The sequence below is a fragment of the Rhinolophus sinicus genome, linkage group LG02, assembly GCF_036562045.2.
Source record: "Rhinolophus sinicus isolate RSC01 linkage group LG02, ASM3656204v1, whole genome shotgun sequence".
Classification (NCBI taxonomy): Eukaryota; Metazoa; Chordata; class Mammalia; order Chiroptera; family Rhinolophidae; genus Rhinolophus; species Rhinolophus sinicus.
This window is the reverse complement of record NC_133752.1, coordinates 148,179,441-148,196,833: the sequence shown is the minus strand read 5'-3', so window position 1 is coordinate 148,196,833 and position 17,393 is coordinate 148,179,441. Positions and strand designations below refer to the sequence as shown.

General features: G+C 46.0%; 1 protein-coding gene across 2 annotated transcripts; it reads right to left on the bottom strand.

Annotated features, from left to right (window-relative positions):
- Positions 1-7,694: 7,694 nt before the first annotated feature.
- Positions 7,695-14,951, bottom strand: KRT5 (keratin 5). Of its 2 annotated transcripts, none has more exons than XM_074325650.1 (10): positions 14,862-14,951; positions 13,219-13,818; positions 12,415-12,629; positions 11,561-11,621; positions 11,357-11,452; positions 10,624-10,788; positions 10,127-10,252; positions 9,665-9,885; positions 8,838-8,872; positions 7,695-8,390 (listed from the first exon to the last, which is right to left on the bottom strand). In XM_074325650.1, exons 2-10 carry the CDS (start codon positions 13,804-13,806, stop codon positions 8,041-8,043), a joined length of 1,857 nt encoding a protein of 618 aa, XP_074181751.1. In that variant the 5' UTR covers positions 13,807-13,818; positions 14,862-14,951; the 3' UTR covers positions 7,695-8,040. The 2 variants fall into 2 exon arrangements, with proteins under 2 accessions (XP_074181751.1, XP_074181752.1); XM_074325651.1 differs by lacking the exon at positions 14,862-14,951 and having other exon boundaries at positions 13,219-13,358; positions 13,527-13,912.
- Positions 14,952-17,393: the final 2,442 nt, after the last annotated feature.

Below are 17,393 nucleotides of genomic sequence, written 5' to 3'. Positions count from 1 at the left end.
TGAACAGCTGGGCTAGTGTGCATCAGGCCTGGGGTGAGCAGGGCAAAAGGGCATGGATGAGGGGAAGAAGGAACAGGTTCTCCCTCGGGCATGTATCAGAGGTCCTCGATAAGAACAGGGGTTGAAGATAGCCAAGCCAGGGCTCCAGAGGGGCCGATAAAATCCCTAAGAACAGCCAGCGGTGGATTGGTTTCTTTTTCTCTGCCTCATGTCCCTCCTCCCTTCTTATTCCTGCCTCCTGGTTTCTACCTCCTCACCACTGTACGGTCCGCCTCTCTATACCATGTAACTAAAAAGAAAAAGTGTAGGCGGGTGAAAATACTCCACTACCCTCTACTGAGATACACAGGTACTTGCTTAAATAATGTAAGCGATTGAATGAGGTGCATGACGTCTTACTATGTTTGCCTTCTGGTTAAACTCCTTTTATTTCAGTAAAGGGGAAATATCTAGTTAATTGTGAGTATACTGGGTGATTCCCCCAAATTCAGGATGACTTGGGGAAATTTCTATCCAAACAATTCTTCTCAAAATCACCTGACTCTTATAGTATGAATATCCTAGAGAGCAAACACGCCTCAGCGTCCTTGACATTTAATGGCTTCCATCTGATAATCCTTTGTAATCTCACTTTTAGCCTAGGGTTGGGATTAGTGACAGATTGTTGATACCCTGGCAGAGCTAAAGTCTGTAGAACTAAAGTTGCAAAGGAGGACTCGCGGGGATCTGATCAATTTAAATTCCTCCCAATTTGCCTCAACCGCTTCTGGGAAATAGCCTAGATTTTTCCGATAGGCACAGAAGAACACTCAATAAAGCTAGGGAAGTTTGGACCCTATGGCAGAAACTGCTGATTGGTTAATCTAGATTCCATTCCCAATTCACTTCCTCCTTCCCCATCTCCACTGTGAAAAGTGAAATAGTCTTTCTCTTTTTTAAAAATATTTTTGTTTATTGAACTATAATGTATATTCAGTGAAATGCACAGATCTTAAGTGCAGAGTTCAATCCATTTTGACAAATTCATGCATTTATATTGCCCTCCTAATATCAACATATAGAGCACTTCCATTATTTCAGAAAATTCCTTGTGCCCTTTCCCTCTAATCCCATTGCCCCAAGCAACAACTGTTTTGATTTTTTCCACCTTAGATTAATTTGTTTCTTTTAGAACATTATATAAATGGAATCATACAGCACATACTATAAATGTGTGTGGGGGGCGCCTTTTTCACTCAGCAAAATGTTTTTGAGATTCACAACAAATGTTTGTTATGAATTTTGGCTTTTCATTCTTTTTTATTACTGAGTGATGTGCCATTATATGAATATACTACACACAGTTTCTTTACCCATTTCGAGTGATGGGTTCCTAAAATATTTCCAGTTTGGGGTTACTTTCTGTAAAACGATTCTGAACATACTTATAAGTCCTTGTGTGGACATGTGTTTTCATTTTGCTAAAATAAATACCTAGAAATAGAATTGCTGTGTCAAGAGTAAATGTATAGCCAGTCTGCTCAGGCATATTTCATGTGTCACATAATCAGAGCCTCGATAATTCCATTTCTCTCTCTCAATTTCTTTCTCTGTCTCTCTGTCTCTTTGTCTCTCTCTCTCTCTCTCTCTCTCTCTCTCTCTCTCTCTCTCTCTCTCTCTTTCTCTCTCTCACACACACACACACACAGAAAAAAGTAAGTTCCAAAATAGTTGTACCATTTAAAAAATAGACTTTAATTTTTGGAGCAATTTTAGGTTCACAGAAAAATTGAGCAGAAAGTACCCCCTCCACCCTCAGACACAGCCCTTCCACTATCAACGTCTGCACCAAAGCATACGTGTTTACAATCAATGAATCTATGCTGCTACAAACATAGTGTGCAGGTTTCACATGGACATGAGTTTTCAGTTCGTTTCGATAAATACTAAAAGCATGATTGCTGGATCATATGGTAAGAGCAGGTTTAATTTTATAAGGAACAGCAAAACTGTCTCTAATGTGGCTGTACGATTTTGCATTCCCACCAGCAATGAGTGAGCGTTCTTGCTGTACATCCTTGCCAGATTTGACGCTGTCAGAGTTTTGGAATTTCACCATTTTAGTAGGTGTGTAGTGGTATCTTGTTGTCTTAACTTGCACGTCCCTAATGACAAATGGTGTGAAGCATCTTTGCCTGTGCTTATTTGCCATCTATATATCATCTTTAGTGAAGTGTCTGTTAAAGTGTTTGCCCTAATTTGTAATTAGATTGTTAGTTTTCTTATTGTTGAGTTTTAAGAATTCTTGTTATTTAAGGTAACAGTCTTCTTATCAGCTCTGTCTTTTGCAAATATTTTCTCCCAGTCTGTAGCTTGACTTCTCATTCTCTTGCTAGTGTCTTGTGCAGAGCAGAAATTTTTTATTTTTATGAAGTCTAACTTATCAATTATTTCTTTCATGAATCATGCCTTTGGTGTTGTATCTAAAAAGTCATTGCCAAACTCAAGGTAATTGGTACAATTTCTTCTTTAAATGTTTCATAGAATTCATCAGTGAACCCCTCTAGGCCTGATGATTTCTATTTTGGAACGTTATTAATTATTGATTCAATTTTTTATAAATATAGGCTTATTGAGATTGTGTATTTCCTCTTGTGCGAATTTTAGCAGATGTGTCTTTCAAAGAATTGGTTTATTTCATCTAGATTATCAAATTTGTGGGCACAGTGACAGATGACATTCAGATTAGCATGGAGATGGTTCTGGCCGGGAAAATATCATAGGATATGCAGAAACCATTTTCAGTGTAAACATGTATACGAATTTTGACAAGCAAAAATAGATGATGGAGGTTCATTCAAATCTTTCCAGATATTAGTGTAAGGGCTATATTTCGACTTTCAGACAGAAATGGACTCTCTATCTTTTAGGCCATACTTATAAAAGCTTATTCTAGAAGCCAACTAATCAGGCATTCTGTACCTGGTCTTATCTATATGCAAAAGAATAAAAAGCAAGGAAAACTTCCACAAGAACAGCAATAACCACTCAGTTACAATAACATTTTGATATTTTGAAGCCACGGCAGAGACCCTCTGCCCTGGCTCACAAATCAAGTTGCGGTCTCGCCTTATTCCATGGTCGTCTGCAGGTGGGCAAAGTTCTTGCTGCTGAGCAGGTCACTAGGCAGAAGCTTTGGAACTGGGGAAGACTTTTAAGAATTAGTCACCTCCCACCTTTCTATTACATAGCTATGGAGTTTGAGGTCAAGGTCATGGTGAAAACCGAGCTAGAAACAGCCGTGCTGTACAAAACCCCCAAACGCTGATAGGGAAACTTGCAATGAGCCAGGCTAAGATTCTGGTTCTCCCATCTCATGTGAGAAGCTCCATGACAGCAGGTTACCTACAGGCCTCCCTCACCACCCTTAAGTGAGGGCCAGGTGAGTATCCAGTTCTGTAGAGGCCAACTACATTCCAGGAGGCTTGATACTCAGAGCAAGCATTACTATCTCAGGCACCTATGAATAGGCCACCCAGACAAAATAGAGAACGCCGAGTAAATTTGAATTCTACATAAACAATTTTAAAAGTTTAGTATTAAGCATGCCTAAATAGTGCATGGAATATACTTATACTAAACAATTATTTGTTATCTATCTGAAATTCACATTGAACTGCACGTCTTGTATTTATTCATATTTGCTAAATCTGGCCCTATCAACAAAGTAGATCCGTCTTCATACTGAACTACAGACGAGGGCGCTGGTTGTTGGGCTGCTGCTCAGACTCTCTATTGTAAAGGGGCAGACGATAGGTAAGGGCCAACCTTCAGACCCTCTCCTCCAAAGCATCCCCTCATTAACTAACCCATAGGTTACTTAAAAGTATTTTGTTTAGTTTCCCAATAATTAAGATTTTTGAGATATTTTATTGTTTTTTATTTCAAATTTAATATGCCATAGTCACAGCAGATAGTCTATATCATTTTAGTCTTTTGAAACTGGCTGAGCACATGTTCTTTCTTTGTGAATTCCTCATGTACACTTGAACAGAACGTTATTGTGGGCAATGTGTTATTGTTCTTTGGACATTTTACATCAAGTTCTTTGAGAGATATATTATACATGTCTTATCCTGGGTTGGGTCTTGCTGTTTTGCTCTCCTCATGTTGTTTTATGAGCAAAGTTTATACTTTTCTAAGGAAAGCAATTTTTATGGTGTTTAAGAAATATCGCTTCCCCTCAGGTCATCATGATAAATTCTATTTTCTGCTAAATACTTTATTGTTTTATCTTTCACATATAGGACTATAATACAACTGAAGTTGTTTTTGTGAATGGGATGAATTAGGACTCATTATCTTTTTTTTTTTTTTCCCATATGGAGAGTCAACTAACCAGGTACCACTTGCCGGGCAAAGTTATTCTTTCCCTATTGCACTGCAATAGCACCATTGTTATAAATCTAATGAATCTATAGGCGGTTCGTTTCTAGATTCTATATATTGTTCCATTGATCCATTTTCCAGTCATTGTCTCAATACTGTACTCTCATAATTATTATACTTTATAATAAATCTCAATAACTGTAACTATAAGAATTTTGTTCTTCTTTTCCAAGATTGTTTTGACTCTGTTAGATCTTTTTCATTTCCCCCCAAATTTTTTTTTTCTTTTTTTTACACAAGCTCACCACATATGATATTTATTGGCATCATGCAGTGGCACATTTTCCCAGTTGCATTTGAATGAAATAAAGCTTCTGTTTTTCTTTCTTTTTTTTTTTAATTTATTGGGGTGACAATTGTTAATAAAATTACATAGATTTCAGGTGTACAATTCTGTATTACATCATCTATAAATCCCATCGTGTGTTCACCACCCAGAGTCAGTTCTCCTTCCATCACCATATATTTGATCCCCCTTACCCTCATCTCCCACCCCCCACCCCCCTTACAACTTTTAGAATAGAAGTTCCACTCTACTCTCCTTTCCCTGCGCTTTCAAACCATATTTGAACCAGCTTGGGAAACCTGTTTTGCTTTCTTCAGAAAGCCTTATCATGTGAGTAATATACATTTTCATACTGTCTTGGTGCGTGTGGCCTCATCAACCTCAATAGCTAAACCAAATTTTGAGTGGAGATTCATCCTGCCTCTCTAAGGTGGTCATAGTAATTGGTACTGTGAGCAGGATGTCTATCTGATGGCTGCCACCGTTAGGGTCTTTCTTTTCTTGCTTTGGCTTGCAGTCTAGCTTTGCTGTCTGCTTACGATGATGCGCTTTGAGCTGCTGCTTTCTGGCTAGTGGGATCTTTGAATTGTGTCGCTGCCTGCTGTCCAGCTTGCACCTTGAGCTGTTGTGCTTTGTGCTGCATTTACTGAGTTCTTCCAAGGCCTCTGTTAGAGACTTAACTGACTTATATCAAACGTTTCAGTCATTGTCATGAAGGGTCAGGAGTATGGGATTGGGGCCTCCTTAACGTGGCATTGGGTCATGTGTCTCAACCCAGACCTATCTGTGTGTCTCATACTGAACTGTGTTTCTAAATTCCTCTGTAAATAATGACTGTCACTGAGCTCAAGGGATGGCTCTTACCCAATGAACATTGATGTGTGTCTCAAGCAAGTGTTGACCCCCATTCTGTGAAATGCTCAGGGGAAAGACTGATAACCTGTGCAATATATAGTCCTATTAGGTGATCGCACAAGTAGAGGACGGGCAGTTGCTATGGCATGCTGAGGCCACACGCTTCAGGGCAGGTGGTTTACTAGGACCCTGCAACATGCCTTTGCTGCTGCTGCTGCCTATGTCTCTGTTGGAAAAAAAAATCCTCATCCTCAGGGTTATAGGGGAAAACACATATGACACCTTTGTGACACAACTAAAGGGTTAATTCAACTATTTATATGGGGAAGTTCCCAAACTCTGATGATACTGATTTGATGCTCTGTGGAGGAAAATATTTAGAGATATGAGGATATGAGCAGGGTAGAGAGACTCCCTCTCTCCCACAAGTATATCTAGTAAACATAAAAAGGAAAGGAGTAGGTGAAGGGAAAGAGGGAGGGAGAGAGAGAGGGAGGGAGGGAGGGAGGGAGGGAGGGAGGAAGGAAGGAAGGAAGGAAGGAAGGAAGGAAGGAAGGAAGGAAGGAACAAGAAGAAATAGAACGGAAGGAATGAAAAAAACCTGGAAATGGGGAGGAAACAAAAAAACTGAAACACAATTTCATGCAATTGGAAATCCAAAATTTACTAAGAGAATTTATACATCAAGAAGATGAAAAGTGGTGTGGATTGACTTTGCGCCTCTATCACATAGGTTCTGAATTAACTTTAACATCTGATGAAATACACCAAATGGCAAATCTCCGTGGCCTTAATCCATATTGGAACTCAAATTATCCTAATGTCTGGGAATCTAACTAAATTGAAAAGGTACCCTGTAATCTTGAACACAGAGTAGAGAACAAACAAGTATGCTTCACCTTAATTGTCAGAACTATTGACTTACGTAAATTTCACATGATCACACCATCCATTGCCCCCTAAAATACCTCACAGTGGTCATGGACACTCTGACTCAATGAGAAACAAATCAACATTAAATTAAGTCATTGATACTTACAAATTGGCTTGACGAAACGAGATGGGCTTTCGAGTTAAAATAGTTAATATGCCCATGTAAATTAAAACAGGTCCTTCAAAAAGTGAAACTCATTACAAGGAGATATATAGAGAGAAGTGGTGCTATGTATTCTGTTTCACAACTTAGCAACACAATTTGGCCTGTTTTTAAAATTGGAAAGAATAAAGGTCCCTCACACTGGATTACCACAACTCTACTGCCATGCTCACATCCATTAAAGCCCACTACTCAGTATTATTGAAATTACTGACTATCCAATCAGCAACTTGGTTAATAATGTTCTGTTCGATGGCCATTTCAACAGCCTCTCAGTCATAGTTTGCCTCCCCTCTGAAGGTTTATAATGCGTCTTTATCCAGACACTCGGAGTACCTCAACAGCTCTGCCATTGCACGCCGTCTTTGTAGGTAGGATCCTAAATGCATCTGATTTTCCCCAGGAGCACAGGTATAATATTACATTGATGAGTCCTGCCCTAAGAGATTCACTGGACACACTCATTCAGGACATATAAATATTCACAAGGGAGCTCACAAAATAAGGATGGACCATTGTCCCATACATAATGTCACGTCAGCTAAATTCCGGAAATTATTTGGTAATCCAAGGGCCACTCTGCCTCTGACACTATTAAGAAACAGCTATTGACCCTCTCCGCAGCCACAATATTAGAACAGGCCCAATGTCTTTTAGGCCTTTTTGGGTTCTGAAGGCAACATATGCCTTATTTACAAATTTTGCTTAAGCTGATTTATGCTCTTACTAGCAAGTTGGCCGACCTTGAATGGAGACCCCTCCAACAAAACACTCTACAATCTGTCCAAATTGCAATACAATGGACACTCCTGTCTATGCCCTCCAGGGATTCCTTCATTCTAGAGGCTTTAGCAACCTCCTGTCAGGTGTCCTGTAATCTCCAGACCACCCAGAATGATCACTTTCCCTTCAAGGTCATTCCATTCTCCCGGTGAATCATCAAAGAAACCAATCACATCTGGACAGATAGACCCTCAAGAGGTTTCTAGGCTGGTTGTAGACCTTGAAAAAATAATTCTTCACAACAGCTTATATTATAAAAGCATTTTATTGAACACACTATGGAGGTAGTCAGAACCAGAACAAAATTTGGGATTGGGGTAGGGACTCTGTTTTGATGGTTTCGATACTGAAAAATTTTGTATTTTTTTCTGATCAAGGACCAGGCTGTAGAGACTTAAACACTGATTTGAAGCAGAACATAGAATCGAGGCATGGGAGATTAGAGACGAGGGATCGGGTCTTTCCAGGAACCAGACTCTGGTTCTGCAATAGGCTTGGTCTAGACTACACTCCAGTAAAAGAAAACTTGGCTTGGTAACCACCTAGAAGGCCGTGTCGTTGCCCTTGGGTTGCAGTGACTTGCAGCAGACTTTTAGCTCTTGAAGCTCTTTCGGGAGGAGGAGGTGGTGGAGACAAATTTGACGCTGGAGCCACTGACCCCACCGCCGCTGCCACTGCCAAAGCCCCCCCCCATGCTTCGGCCACTGCTTGAACTGAAGCCAGAGCCTAGGCCGACGCCCCCACTGCTGCTGGAGTAGTAGCTGCTGCTGCCACCACCTCCGCCAAGACCTCCACCGAGGCCGCTGCCAAGACCTCCACCGAGGCCGCCGCCAAGACCTCCACCGAGGCCGCCGCCAAGACCTCCACCGAGGCCGCCGCCATAGCCACTGCCATAGCCGCCGCCACCACCGTAGGCAGAGGAGACGCTGTTTGTGACGACAGCTGCAGAGAAAAGAGGGAGAACTTGGTGAGACCAGTCTATCAGATTGATCCTACAGGTCCAATTTATTTGATCCTGCTGGTGTTAGCACTGTACCTGGCCCCTTTTACAGAGTAGCAAATGAGGCCCGAAGAACTAAGTCATTTGGTTAAGGTCCCTAACAGACAGTTGGTGAACATAGTAGGCCAGGGATGGTGCTAAGTCCTTGGGGGGAGGGGGGAGGGGAGGGCAAGGTGGAGGGGCAGAACACAAGATGTGTAAGAGATAAAACATGAGGCACATTGCTTCATGTCTCAATCTGTGTTCTCTCCCCTCCACCACCTGTCTCTCACGAAGTGTGTTAAATACCCATATGTGTGGATTGGAATATCTGGAATCTAGAAACAGCAAGATTTCGAGTTGGCACCAAATACTATCATCATTGTTAATGGCTGTTTAAAGTTACTTACAGATGTTGACTGGTCCGACGCCTTCTCCACTCAATCTGAAAGAGGAAAAATTGAAATAAGAGTTAAAAACTCCCTCAAAGACAGCGTGACTCTGTGTGGATAATTCCTATAGTCATGTTTAGAGCTTGATCTATAAGCAAGGAGCCTGCATATCCAGAAAACTGTTCAAATCAGAGAAAGAGCTAGCTCGCTGGAGGGACTTTCCAATGAAGAGGCCCTGACCTAGAAACAGGCTCTCACAGGAAGATTGTAATTCACATTCTCCTCCACCCATTGTACAGAAAGGGTGAGTAAGAGGTTGTGGGAACTATGCATATGTATGAAGCAGTTTTTGCCTTGTAGGAGCTTACATTCTGTGAGCGGACTTGGCATGGACAGAAATACTGCTAACAGAAAGTAGGCAGTAGAGAGTGTCAGAAGATTGAAGAAAACGGAGTAGTTTGAGAATCCAAAGGCAGGTGAATTTAACTCAGCTGGAGTAATCATGAAAGGCTCCCTGCAGGAAGAGGTATTTGAAGAACAGGGAAGACATTTGTTGAATTGTTTGCTGGTACAATTGAAATGCTGAAACATTGAAATGCTGGTACTTGTTGTTTGAAGGAGAGGCAGTGTCTAAGAATACCGGTGGTGGGAATAGGGTCAGAAAAGTGAGTTAGGACCACACTGTATAGGTTAGCTGTATGCCCTGGCAGCAGATTCGAACCAAATTAAAGATGGGTAATTATCATGTACATGAGAGCAGTCGCTCGTGTGTGTGTTTTACACCCTGCAGTGGAGCAGAAGCTCCACTTATCAAATGTGAGGCCACCCCTGGCAATGTTGCCCACCTGCACTCCTCGCCCTCCAGCAGCTTCCTGTAGGTGGCGATCTCCACGTCCAGGGCCAGCTTGGTGTTCATGAGCTCCTGGTACTCGCGCAGCAGCCGGGCCATGTCCTGCTTGGCCTTCTGCAGGGCGTCCTCCAGCTCGGCCAGCTTGTTCCTGGCGTCCTTCAGGGCCAGCTCCCCACGCTGCTCGGCATCAGCGATGGCGTTCTGCAGGTTGGCACACTAGAGGGAAAGGAAGGAAGAGTGGGGATATACTTTAGTGGTGAGCTGGGCTCAGGTATCTCTTTCTGAGATTCCAGACACAAGCCAGTACTATTGTTCTTGTCATTGGGGATGGGGGAAGCATTGAAATGCTGGTACTTGTTCCAGCTCTGGGTGTGTATGTGTTTAGAAAAAGTAAAATAAAACAAGCCTCCCTTCCAGAGCTCAGGCCCCTTCTTGCCTTCTTTCAGCCTCTCCCTACCTGCTTCTTGACATTGTCGATCTCAGCTCTCAGCCTCTGAATCATCCGGTTCATCTCGGAGATCTCATGCTTGGTGCTGCGGAGATCGTCGCCGTGTCTGCCCGCTGTCTGCTGCAGCTCCTCGTACTGGTGCCACCAGAAAAGAGGAAAGAGTCCATTTATATGAGAATGGGAACACTTCCCCAATGTTCACAGGCAGAAGCTACCAAGAGGTGGCAAGAGGTGTAGTTATCTGGGGTCCGTGGTTGGTTTCTGGTCTTAGATAATTTCCTCTTTAGTGCCTTTGCTTTCCTGGAGACACTGGTGTGAGATTCAGAGTGAGATTCTCCTTACGGTTCTTGAATTTATGTGGCAAAGGCACATATGACTGTTCCCATAATTCAACCCAAGAGGTCTCTGCGGGTTTTGGGAGCCCCATCCTTAGCATGTTGTCATGGCCGAGAATCCTAGACACGTGGCCATCCTCCCACTCGTGAGGCATTGACCATAGCACGCACCTTGGTCTGGTACCAGGACTCGGCTTCTGTCCGGCTACGGTTGGCGATGTCCTCGTACTGGGCCTTGACCTCGGCGATGATACTGTCCAGGTCCAAGGAGCGGTTGTTGTCCATGGACAGGACCACGGACGTGTCGGAGACATGCGTTTGCATCTGGGACAGCTCCTGCAGGGAGACTTGAAGTCAGTCATCTGGTTCTGTGTTATTTCATGTCAGGTCCATTCAAATAGTTCACTCACTATGATTTGTCAACTTGAGAAAAATAATAATAATAACCACCTAACATCGAACATTTAGATAAGTTAATAAATAATCCAAACCATTACTACATCTATTTAAAAAAAAAAAAAAGACTTAACGCTGAACCTCCAAGAAACCTCTACTGTATACAATAACCTCTTAGATGTGAATCTTCTTGGGGCATACCTTATTTCAAAAGAATCTAGTTGAGTGGTTTGCCACACTGGGAGAAAACACAAAGCAGAGGTCCAGGAAAGGTGTACTTTGTGCCTCTAATAACTCACTCTGCAAAATGATTACTGAGAAGGTCTTTTGTTTTTTAAGGATTGGCTTTATAAGCTAATAAAGGGTTAGTGCTACTAAAGGGACAGGAAAGCGAAAGGTGTAGTTACAGCGTTGGAGCCACTGGAAGCCACTTAAGTCTGGAGACCCTAATCCCTGGTGCTGCCCCAGTGCCCATGTCTCTGGGTCTTGAATAAGGGGCATTTCTTACCGCCTCAAAGAACATCTTCAGGAAGTTGATCTCATCCATCAGTGCATCGACCTTGGCTTCTAGCTCCACCTTGCTCATGTAGGCGGCATCCACATCCTAGAGAAACGGATGGTTGGCACTGCACCCAATTTCCACCCTGACTTAAATGGATGACACCTTAAGAGAGCATAGCCATAGGCAACAGGTTCTCTTCTACCCACGTACCTTCTTCAGCATCACGAACTCGTTCTCAGCGGTGGTACGCTTATTGATTTCATCTTCATACCTGGGGGCAAAAGGAACGGGAAGTGCTTATCAGAAGATGAGGGGCAAGTGAGGCCTGGGGTCTTTATTGCATAAAGTCAACTGTGGGCCTCTTTTCCACTGGGAAAGGGCTTCTCACATCATATAGGCAGAGAGGGAGGGGGCACTGGTAGTGTGAGCCACTGGGCAAGGCCCTTACCCATTAGAATACGCTTTTCTCTTTAACTGCCCATCCAATAATCATTCCATTATTGCTATAACAGCTGCAAATAAACCAGGTGGCTTCAAGAATATTCCTGTAGAAAAGCTGTGATATTTCTCCCCAATTCCACATCTAGTCAATTTCTCTAATGCTTTTTTTTCCAGCTTTCAAAGTCTTTAAACAAACAAAAAAAAGTCTAGCAGCCCAGCTGCTGGTTCATAAGGACTAAAGAAATTATTTGAGCCATTAAGCTGGGTTATGTCATCAGTTCCTGCTTTGGGCGGAATCTACCAAAAAGCCCATGCTGTGTACTTTGAGTGTACTGGGGAGAAAAGACCCCAAAAGCAGGACTACATTGCTGCTCTTTCACCAGCTGGTACCAAGGGCATTGAGCTTATTGCTGTGGCTGGTTGCTAAGTGCCTAGCAGAGGGGCAGAGCTTAGGGCTGGAACTTTCTAAACATGAACCTGGATTTGATTTTAGTATGTTGGGTGTCCCTACAAAGCATAAGTGTCTAGCCCGTGGGGAAGATATAAGCAGTAGTCCGATTACGAAGTACATGTGCTGCCAAGAAGATATCACCCACCCCTATCGCCACTCCACCATGACTCACTTGTTCTTGAAGTCCTCTACCAGGTCCTGCATATTCCTTAGCTCCGAGTCCAGGCGGCCTCTCTCGCCGAGGACACTGTCCAGCTGTCTCCTGAGGTTGTTGATGTACTGCTCGAACAAAGGCTCCAGGTTCTGCCTCACAGTCTTGGTGCCCTGCTCCTGCAGCAGGGTCCACTTGGTGTCCAGGACCTTGTTCTGCTGCTCCAGGAATCGCACCTGGCGGGGACAGAGTTTGAAGATGGAAAAACCTGAATTTCATGTTTCAGTCATTAATCACCAGGTTGTTTTTTATTTTCTCCCATCTCATGCTGTCCTCTGAAAGCTTTCCCAGGTGCAATGCCTTTTCCTGGGTCCCAGGAGGGGATATCCAGAGTGTAGTGCCTAATCTCACTCTTCTGGGAAGACAGGGCACTTATCCAGGACACAGATAGCACTGGGCACGCCTGGGCAGAGTGTAGACCAGGGCAGTGGCGGCTGCGAAGGCACTCAGGCTACTGCCTGAGAAAGTCATCTACCTTTCTCTGCAATCGCCCCGTTACATGAAGCACAGAATTCATCTCGTTGCCCAACAGTAATCAAACAGCCCTTCTGGAGCAATCTCTGAAGCAGAAGAACTAAGACCCTCTTTTCCAAGCTGTCAGTCTAATTAAGAAAGTAGGCCATAAACCTGGGTCACGGAAACAAATAAAACACGTAACTGCAAACTATGAAGCTAGTTGCACAAAGTCAGAAAATCTCCCTCTTCCTACTTCCTTTGCATTTATTCCACACTCATCGTGGTTTCTCACAAAGGAGCTTGTCTCACCTTATCGATGAAGGAGGCAAACTTGTTGTTGAGGGTCTTGATCTGCTCCCGCTCCTCGGTCCTCACCCGCTGGATGACGGGGTCGATTTGCAGGTTGAGGGGAGTCAGGAGACTCTGGTTGACAGTGACCTCTTGGATGCCTCCAGGGGGACAGACAGGGAAGCCAGAGCCACCAAAGCCACCGCCAAAGCCAGGACCTCCACCGAGCCCAAAGCCAACACCGCCACCACTCCCAATGCCACCACCAGCTCCACTGCCTAAACCAATTCCATACCCGGTTCCACTTCCAAAGCCAAAGCCAAAGATACCTCCAGCACCGGCACCAAGTCGGTTCCTGAAGCCACCACCACCACCACCAGCGCTGATGGAGATCCTCTTGGAGCCGCCCAGGTTGTAGAGGCTCCGGCTTCCATAGCCGCCTGCTCCACCAGCACCCCCAAGGCTGATCCGGCCAAAGCTGCCACCACCACCCCCGGACCGGGACATGGAGGTGAAACTGGTGCGGGAGACAGATGGAGTGATGGCTGAGGCGGCGCTGAAGCTACGGCTGCCCCCACTCCGGAAAGACACACTCGACTGGCGAGACATGATGGCTTGTTCCTGGTGGAAGAAGAGTAGCAGACACTAGGGGTTGGAGGTGCTGGAGAGAACAGAGCTCAGGAGGACGCAGTAGGTGGCTATTACCAAGGAGGCAATCCCCCTTTTATCCTCTAGAACAGGGATGGGAGGGAGAGTTGTAGAGCTGTGAATGATTAAGTGGGTTGGGCATGCCTGGGGGGCAGCTGTGAGCTCACAATCGCACCTGCACAGTGGTGTGGGGTGCAAACGCTTTCTTCCTGGCAGGCTCTGCTTAGTTAGGAATAACCTTGCCTTGCAGCATTGGTGTCTTGGCAGCAAGCCGGCCACGCTGCCTGCAAGTCTCACTTCCCCATGGGGGCCAGGGCTGTAAGCAGCCCAAGAAGGATTCCAGGAAGCAAGGGGGACATTTGGCCAATGTCCCGAGGGATCCTTATAGGCCCAGAGATATTAACAACCATCCCAGCAAGGTGTATACTGTCTAGGAGTGGGGGACAAAGCAAGTCCCCACTGGCAGTGATCTGCCCTTCTCCACTCCTAGACAGGAGGTTGCTGCATGGATTTTCAGCACTTGGAAGGCAACTGTGGCCTGATATCTCAGCTATGTGCCAAAAGGGAAAATAGACTGTCCTTTACTGCAGAATTTGCTTTCATGGGGGAGGCATAGTTATCCCCCAGCCCAGGGGAAGATTCTCCTGCAAGGTTCAGGCCAGGAAGTCTCCTTAAACTCCAAACCCAGAGACAGAGAAAGTGGGGACACCCTCTGCACCTGGTATGCCGCTTTGCTCTCTTCAGAGCCAGGTCTATTCCTCCACAGCTCCTCCTAACTCAGCATTTTCCCTTGTACTTCTGCCTGGGCAGGACCCTGTGAGGCTGAGCAAACCCCAGAGATCCCTCGCAAAAGTCCTGAGACTCAGCCTGCCAGTTACGTCTCTTTTCAGGGGGAGCTGCTTTCCCTGCTCCCCGGCCCCCCAGGTGTGTCCCAGCAAGCCCTTGGTTATTCCACTAGGCAAGAAGTGAGTCATTGTATCTGTTGATACAGGCTGAGGGCCGCCACAAACACATACCTGCAGGAGCTTCTAATCTCATCAGGAACGTGTTGAGAATCTGCCGGCCTGTTATAACGGAGAACCGACCCGCTCTAAGCAGCGGGAACTGCTGTGCTTTCTCTGGGCTCCAGCCCAAAGTCTCCTTCAGGGCCAGGGGAATGGAAAATGGAATTCTAGGTCTACAGATTGTCCTGCCAGCGAGACTAGACAGAGCAGATTTGGAGGACCAAGCAGCTGGCATAACAATCTGCCCCAGTTCCTTTAGGGAAGACCCCCAAAGAGCCCTCTGCAAAGCTTGTCCAGGTGGAGGACGGGGGTCTGGTCAGGCTCAGATTTGTCAGTCCTAAATCACACTGTCTCTTTTTGGCTGCAAATCTGAGTGGAGCCACCTTTCTTCCTCCCCCAAACAGAAGCAGGACTCTCAGGCAGCATTAGGACCCTCAAGAGCTATGGGGGGCCCCCTGGCTGGGGTTGGAAGTAGTGGGGTGGAGATGGCTTTGAAGCGTCGGGGCTGAGGGGCTACGTTCTCACGAGTAAAGGAGTGAGGACACAGCTTGAGCTCCGGGATCTCTAGTCAGGGCCTGTCCTTGGCCACAAGGAAGCTGCAGCTGTGGGAAAATGACTGAGCTGCTGGGGCTCAACCAAAATGTGATTGCTCACCAGAGACTGTGATGCGAAAGCAGTGGACAGGTAAATCCAGACAGACAGATCGATGGCCAGAGCGGGTGTTACAGGTCTTAGGCAATGAAGTTTGGGTTGCCTCCCTGTCTGGAAAATTCCGGAGATTCTCAGAGATGGAATGTACTGATTTGATCAAGTTCACACTTTGTTACTTCTCAGGGAACAGATGTGTCTTGGGGGCCCTGAGACATATTGGGGGCCCCTTAACGCCTGATAGAACAGTTCTCAGCTTGAAGCAGGTGTCTGAGGACTCCTAGCACGAGTTCTCTCTCTGCACTGGCAGCTCACCATCAGGGTATGTCCCCTCCAGCACAGGTCCTGGGTATAATCCCCACTGTCCCCGGGGAAGCTCCACCCCTCCTGAGATACTGGGACATTCTTTCTCCCCATGCCCCCTCCTCCCAGCTGTGGACTTGGTGGAACAGGAATGCATTCTGACCAGTCTGAGAATCGCTAGAGTGTGCCAAGCTCAGATTTACATGCCAGGGACCAAAGTTGTGTGGGTAGGCAAGTCACTGTGGCAGGGAGTATTTGGATACCTGACATGGGGGAAAAGCGGCACTTTTCTGTTTAGCTTTGTGGGAACCTTCCACCCAGCAACCTTTCCCAGAGTGCCGGTCCTGGACAGCTATAAACAATGGAGTTGCTCCTCTAGGGGAGCCAGGCACAGCCCTGCTGCGGTGTGGGAGAGTCCCACCCCAGCCTGGAATTGCACTGTGGCGGGAAGAGAGGGATTATACAGAGCTCACTGAGGGAGTTACCAAGACTTGGCAGAACACGTTACTCATTTTGCCAGGCACCGTTTTTCCCATCAGGGCTCAGTGAGCTGTAATGGCTGGCCCTGCTGGTCTTCCTGACAGAGAGGGAACAAAGACGACTGCTCTGGCCTTTCTCACAGAGGAGTGCAGAGACAGAGCCTATGGGCAGTGTCAGAGACCCACCTTCCAGGCCAGGCAAGGAGCAGGCTGGTCCAGCTGTCCGTGAGGCAAGCATTAGGCAAATCCTGCAGGACCGGCCCAGGCCTCCCTCCTCGGGGCCCCCGCCACAATCTGCATGCCTTTAATAGAAGAGATGTGCAATACAAGAATTCAAGGCGTGTTTCATAGAAGATGTTTCGCACGTGTCCCCTAGGTCTCAGACAGTACACTCCCCAAGGTTAGGGAACAAATCTGACTCACCGCACACTCAGCCCAGCCTTGCACACTGGAGGTGCTCAGCAATCACTTTTGAGTGGAACTGACAGAAATTAGATCGTCTTCCTCACTGTCTCCCCAGATGTGAGGGGAAGGAGTGTGTGAGATCCTTCCCAGCCCCATGCTGTTCACCTGCTTCTGTTTCTGTGTCCATGTCCAGAGGGCAGGTCGCTTGTCCCCTTCAGCCTGGGCACCCTGAGGACTGATTTCATGTCGCTTCATTCCTTGGACTTCCCTCTATTCCTATCCCCCACCCCTCACCCTGAGAGACTCTGCATTTGAGCCCACAAGGTGCCCCCAGCCACCATGTCCCCCTCTAGGAGAAAAAGAAAACTTCAGTGTGTTCCTCTTTGCAAACCTTCTACCCCATGCGTGTTCAGCACAAAAAGTGGGAAGCCATAGCTGAGTCATGACTCACCTATGGACTGGGCAATGGTTGGCAGCCCTATCTGTGTTCCCGGAGCCAGATTCAGCAGGATGGGGAAGGGCAGGTGGAGCTGCACGCACCCCAGCAACTCTTCACAAAGGCTTCACCTCCGGGAGGAGTCAAGGGAGAATTCTTCTGCCTCCAACAAAGCCAGCAGAAATTCTGCCCACACCCCAGCCCTGGGTCTCAGCTTTGATCTCAGCTGGATTCTCAGGATGGCAGGGCATAGAGGAAACTGGCCCCTCTGTG

Excerpts from the sequence above, each read along its gene's own strand:
- KRT5 (XM_074325650.1), bottom strand. The coding sequence starts at position 13,806 with ATGTCTCGCCAGTCGAGTGTGTCTTTCCGGAGTGGGGGCAGCCGTAGC. Across the intron at positions 11,453-11,560 it reads AGTTCGTGATGCTGAAGAAG|GATGTGGATGCCGCCTACAT; the intron begins GTACGTGGGTAG and ends CCGTTTCTCTAG. Across the intron at positions 9,886-10,126 it reads TCGACAATGTCAAGAAGCAG|TGTGCCAACCTGCAGAACGC; the intron begins GTAGGGAGAGGC and ends CTTTCCCTCTAG.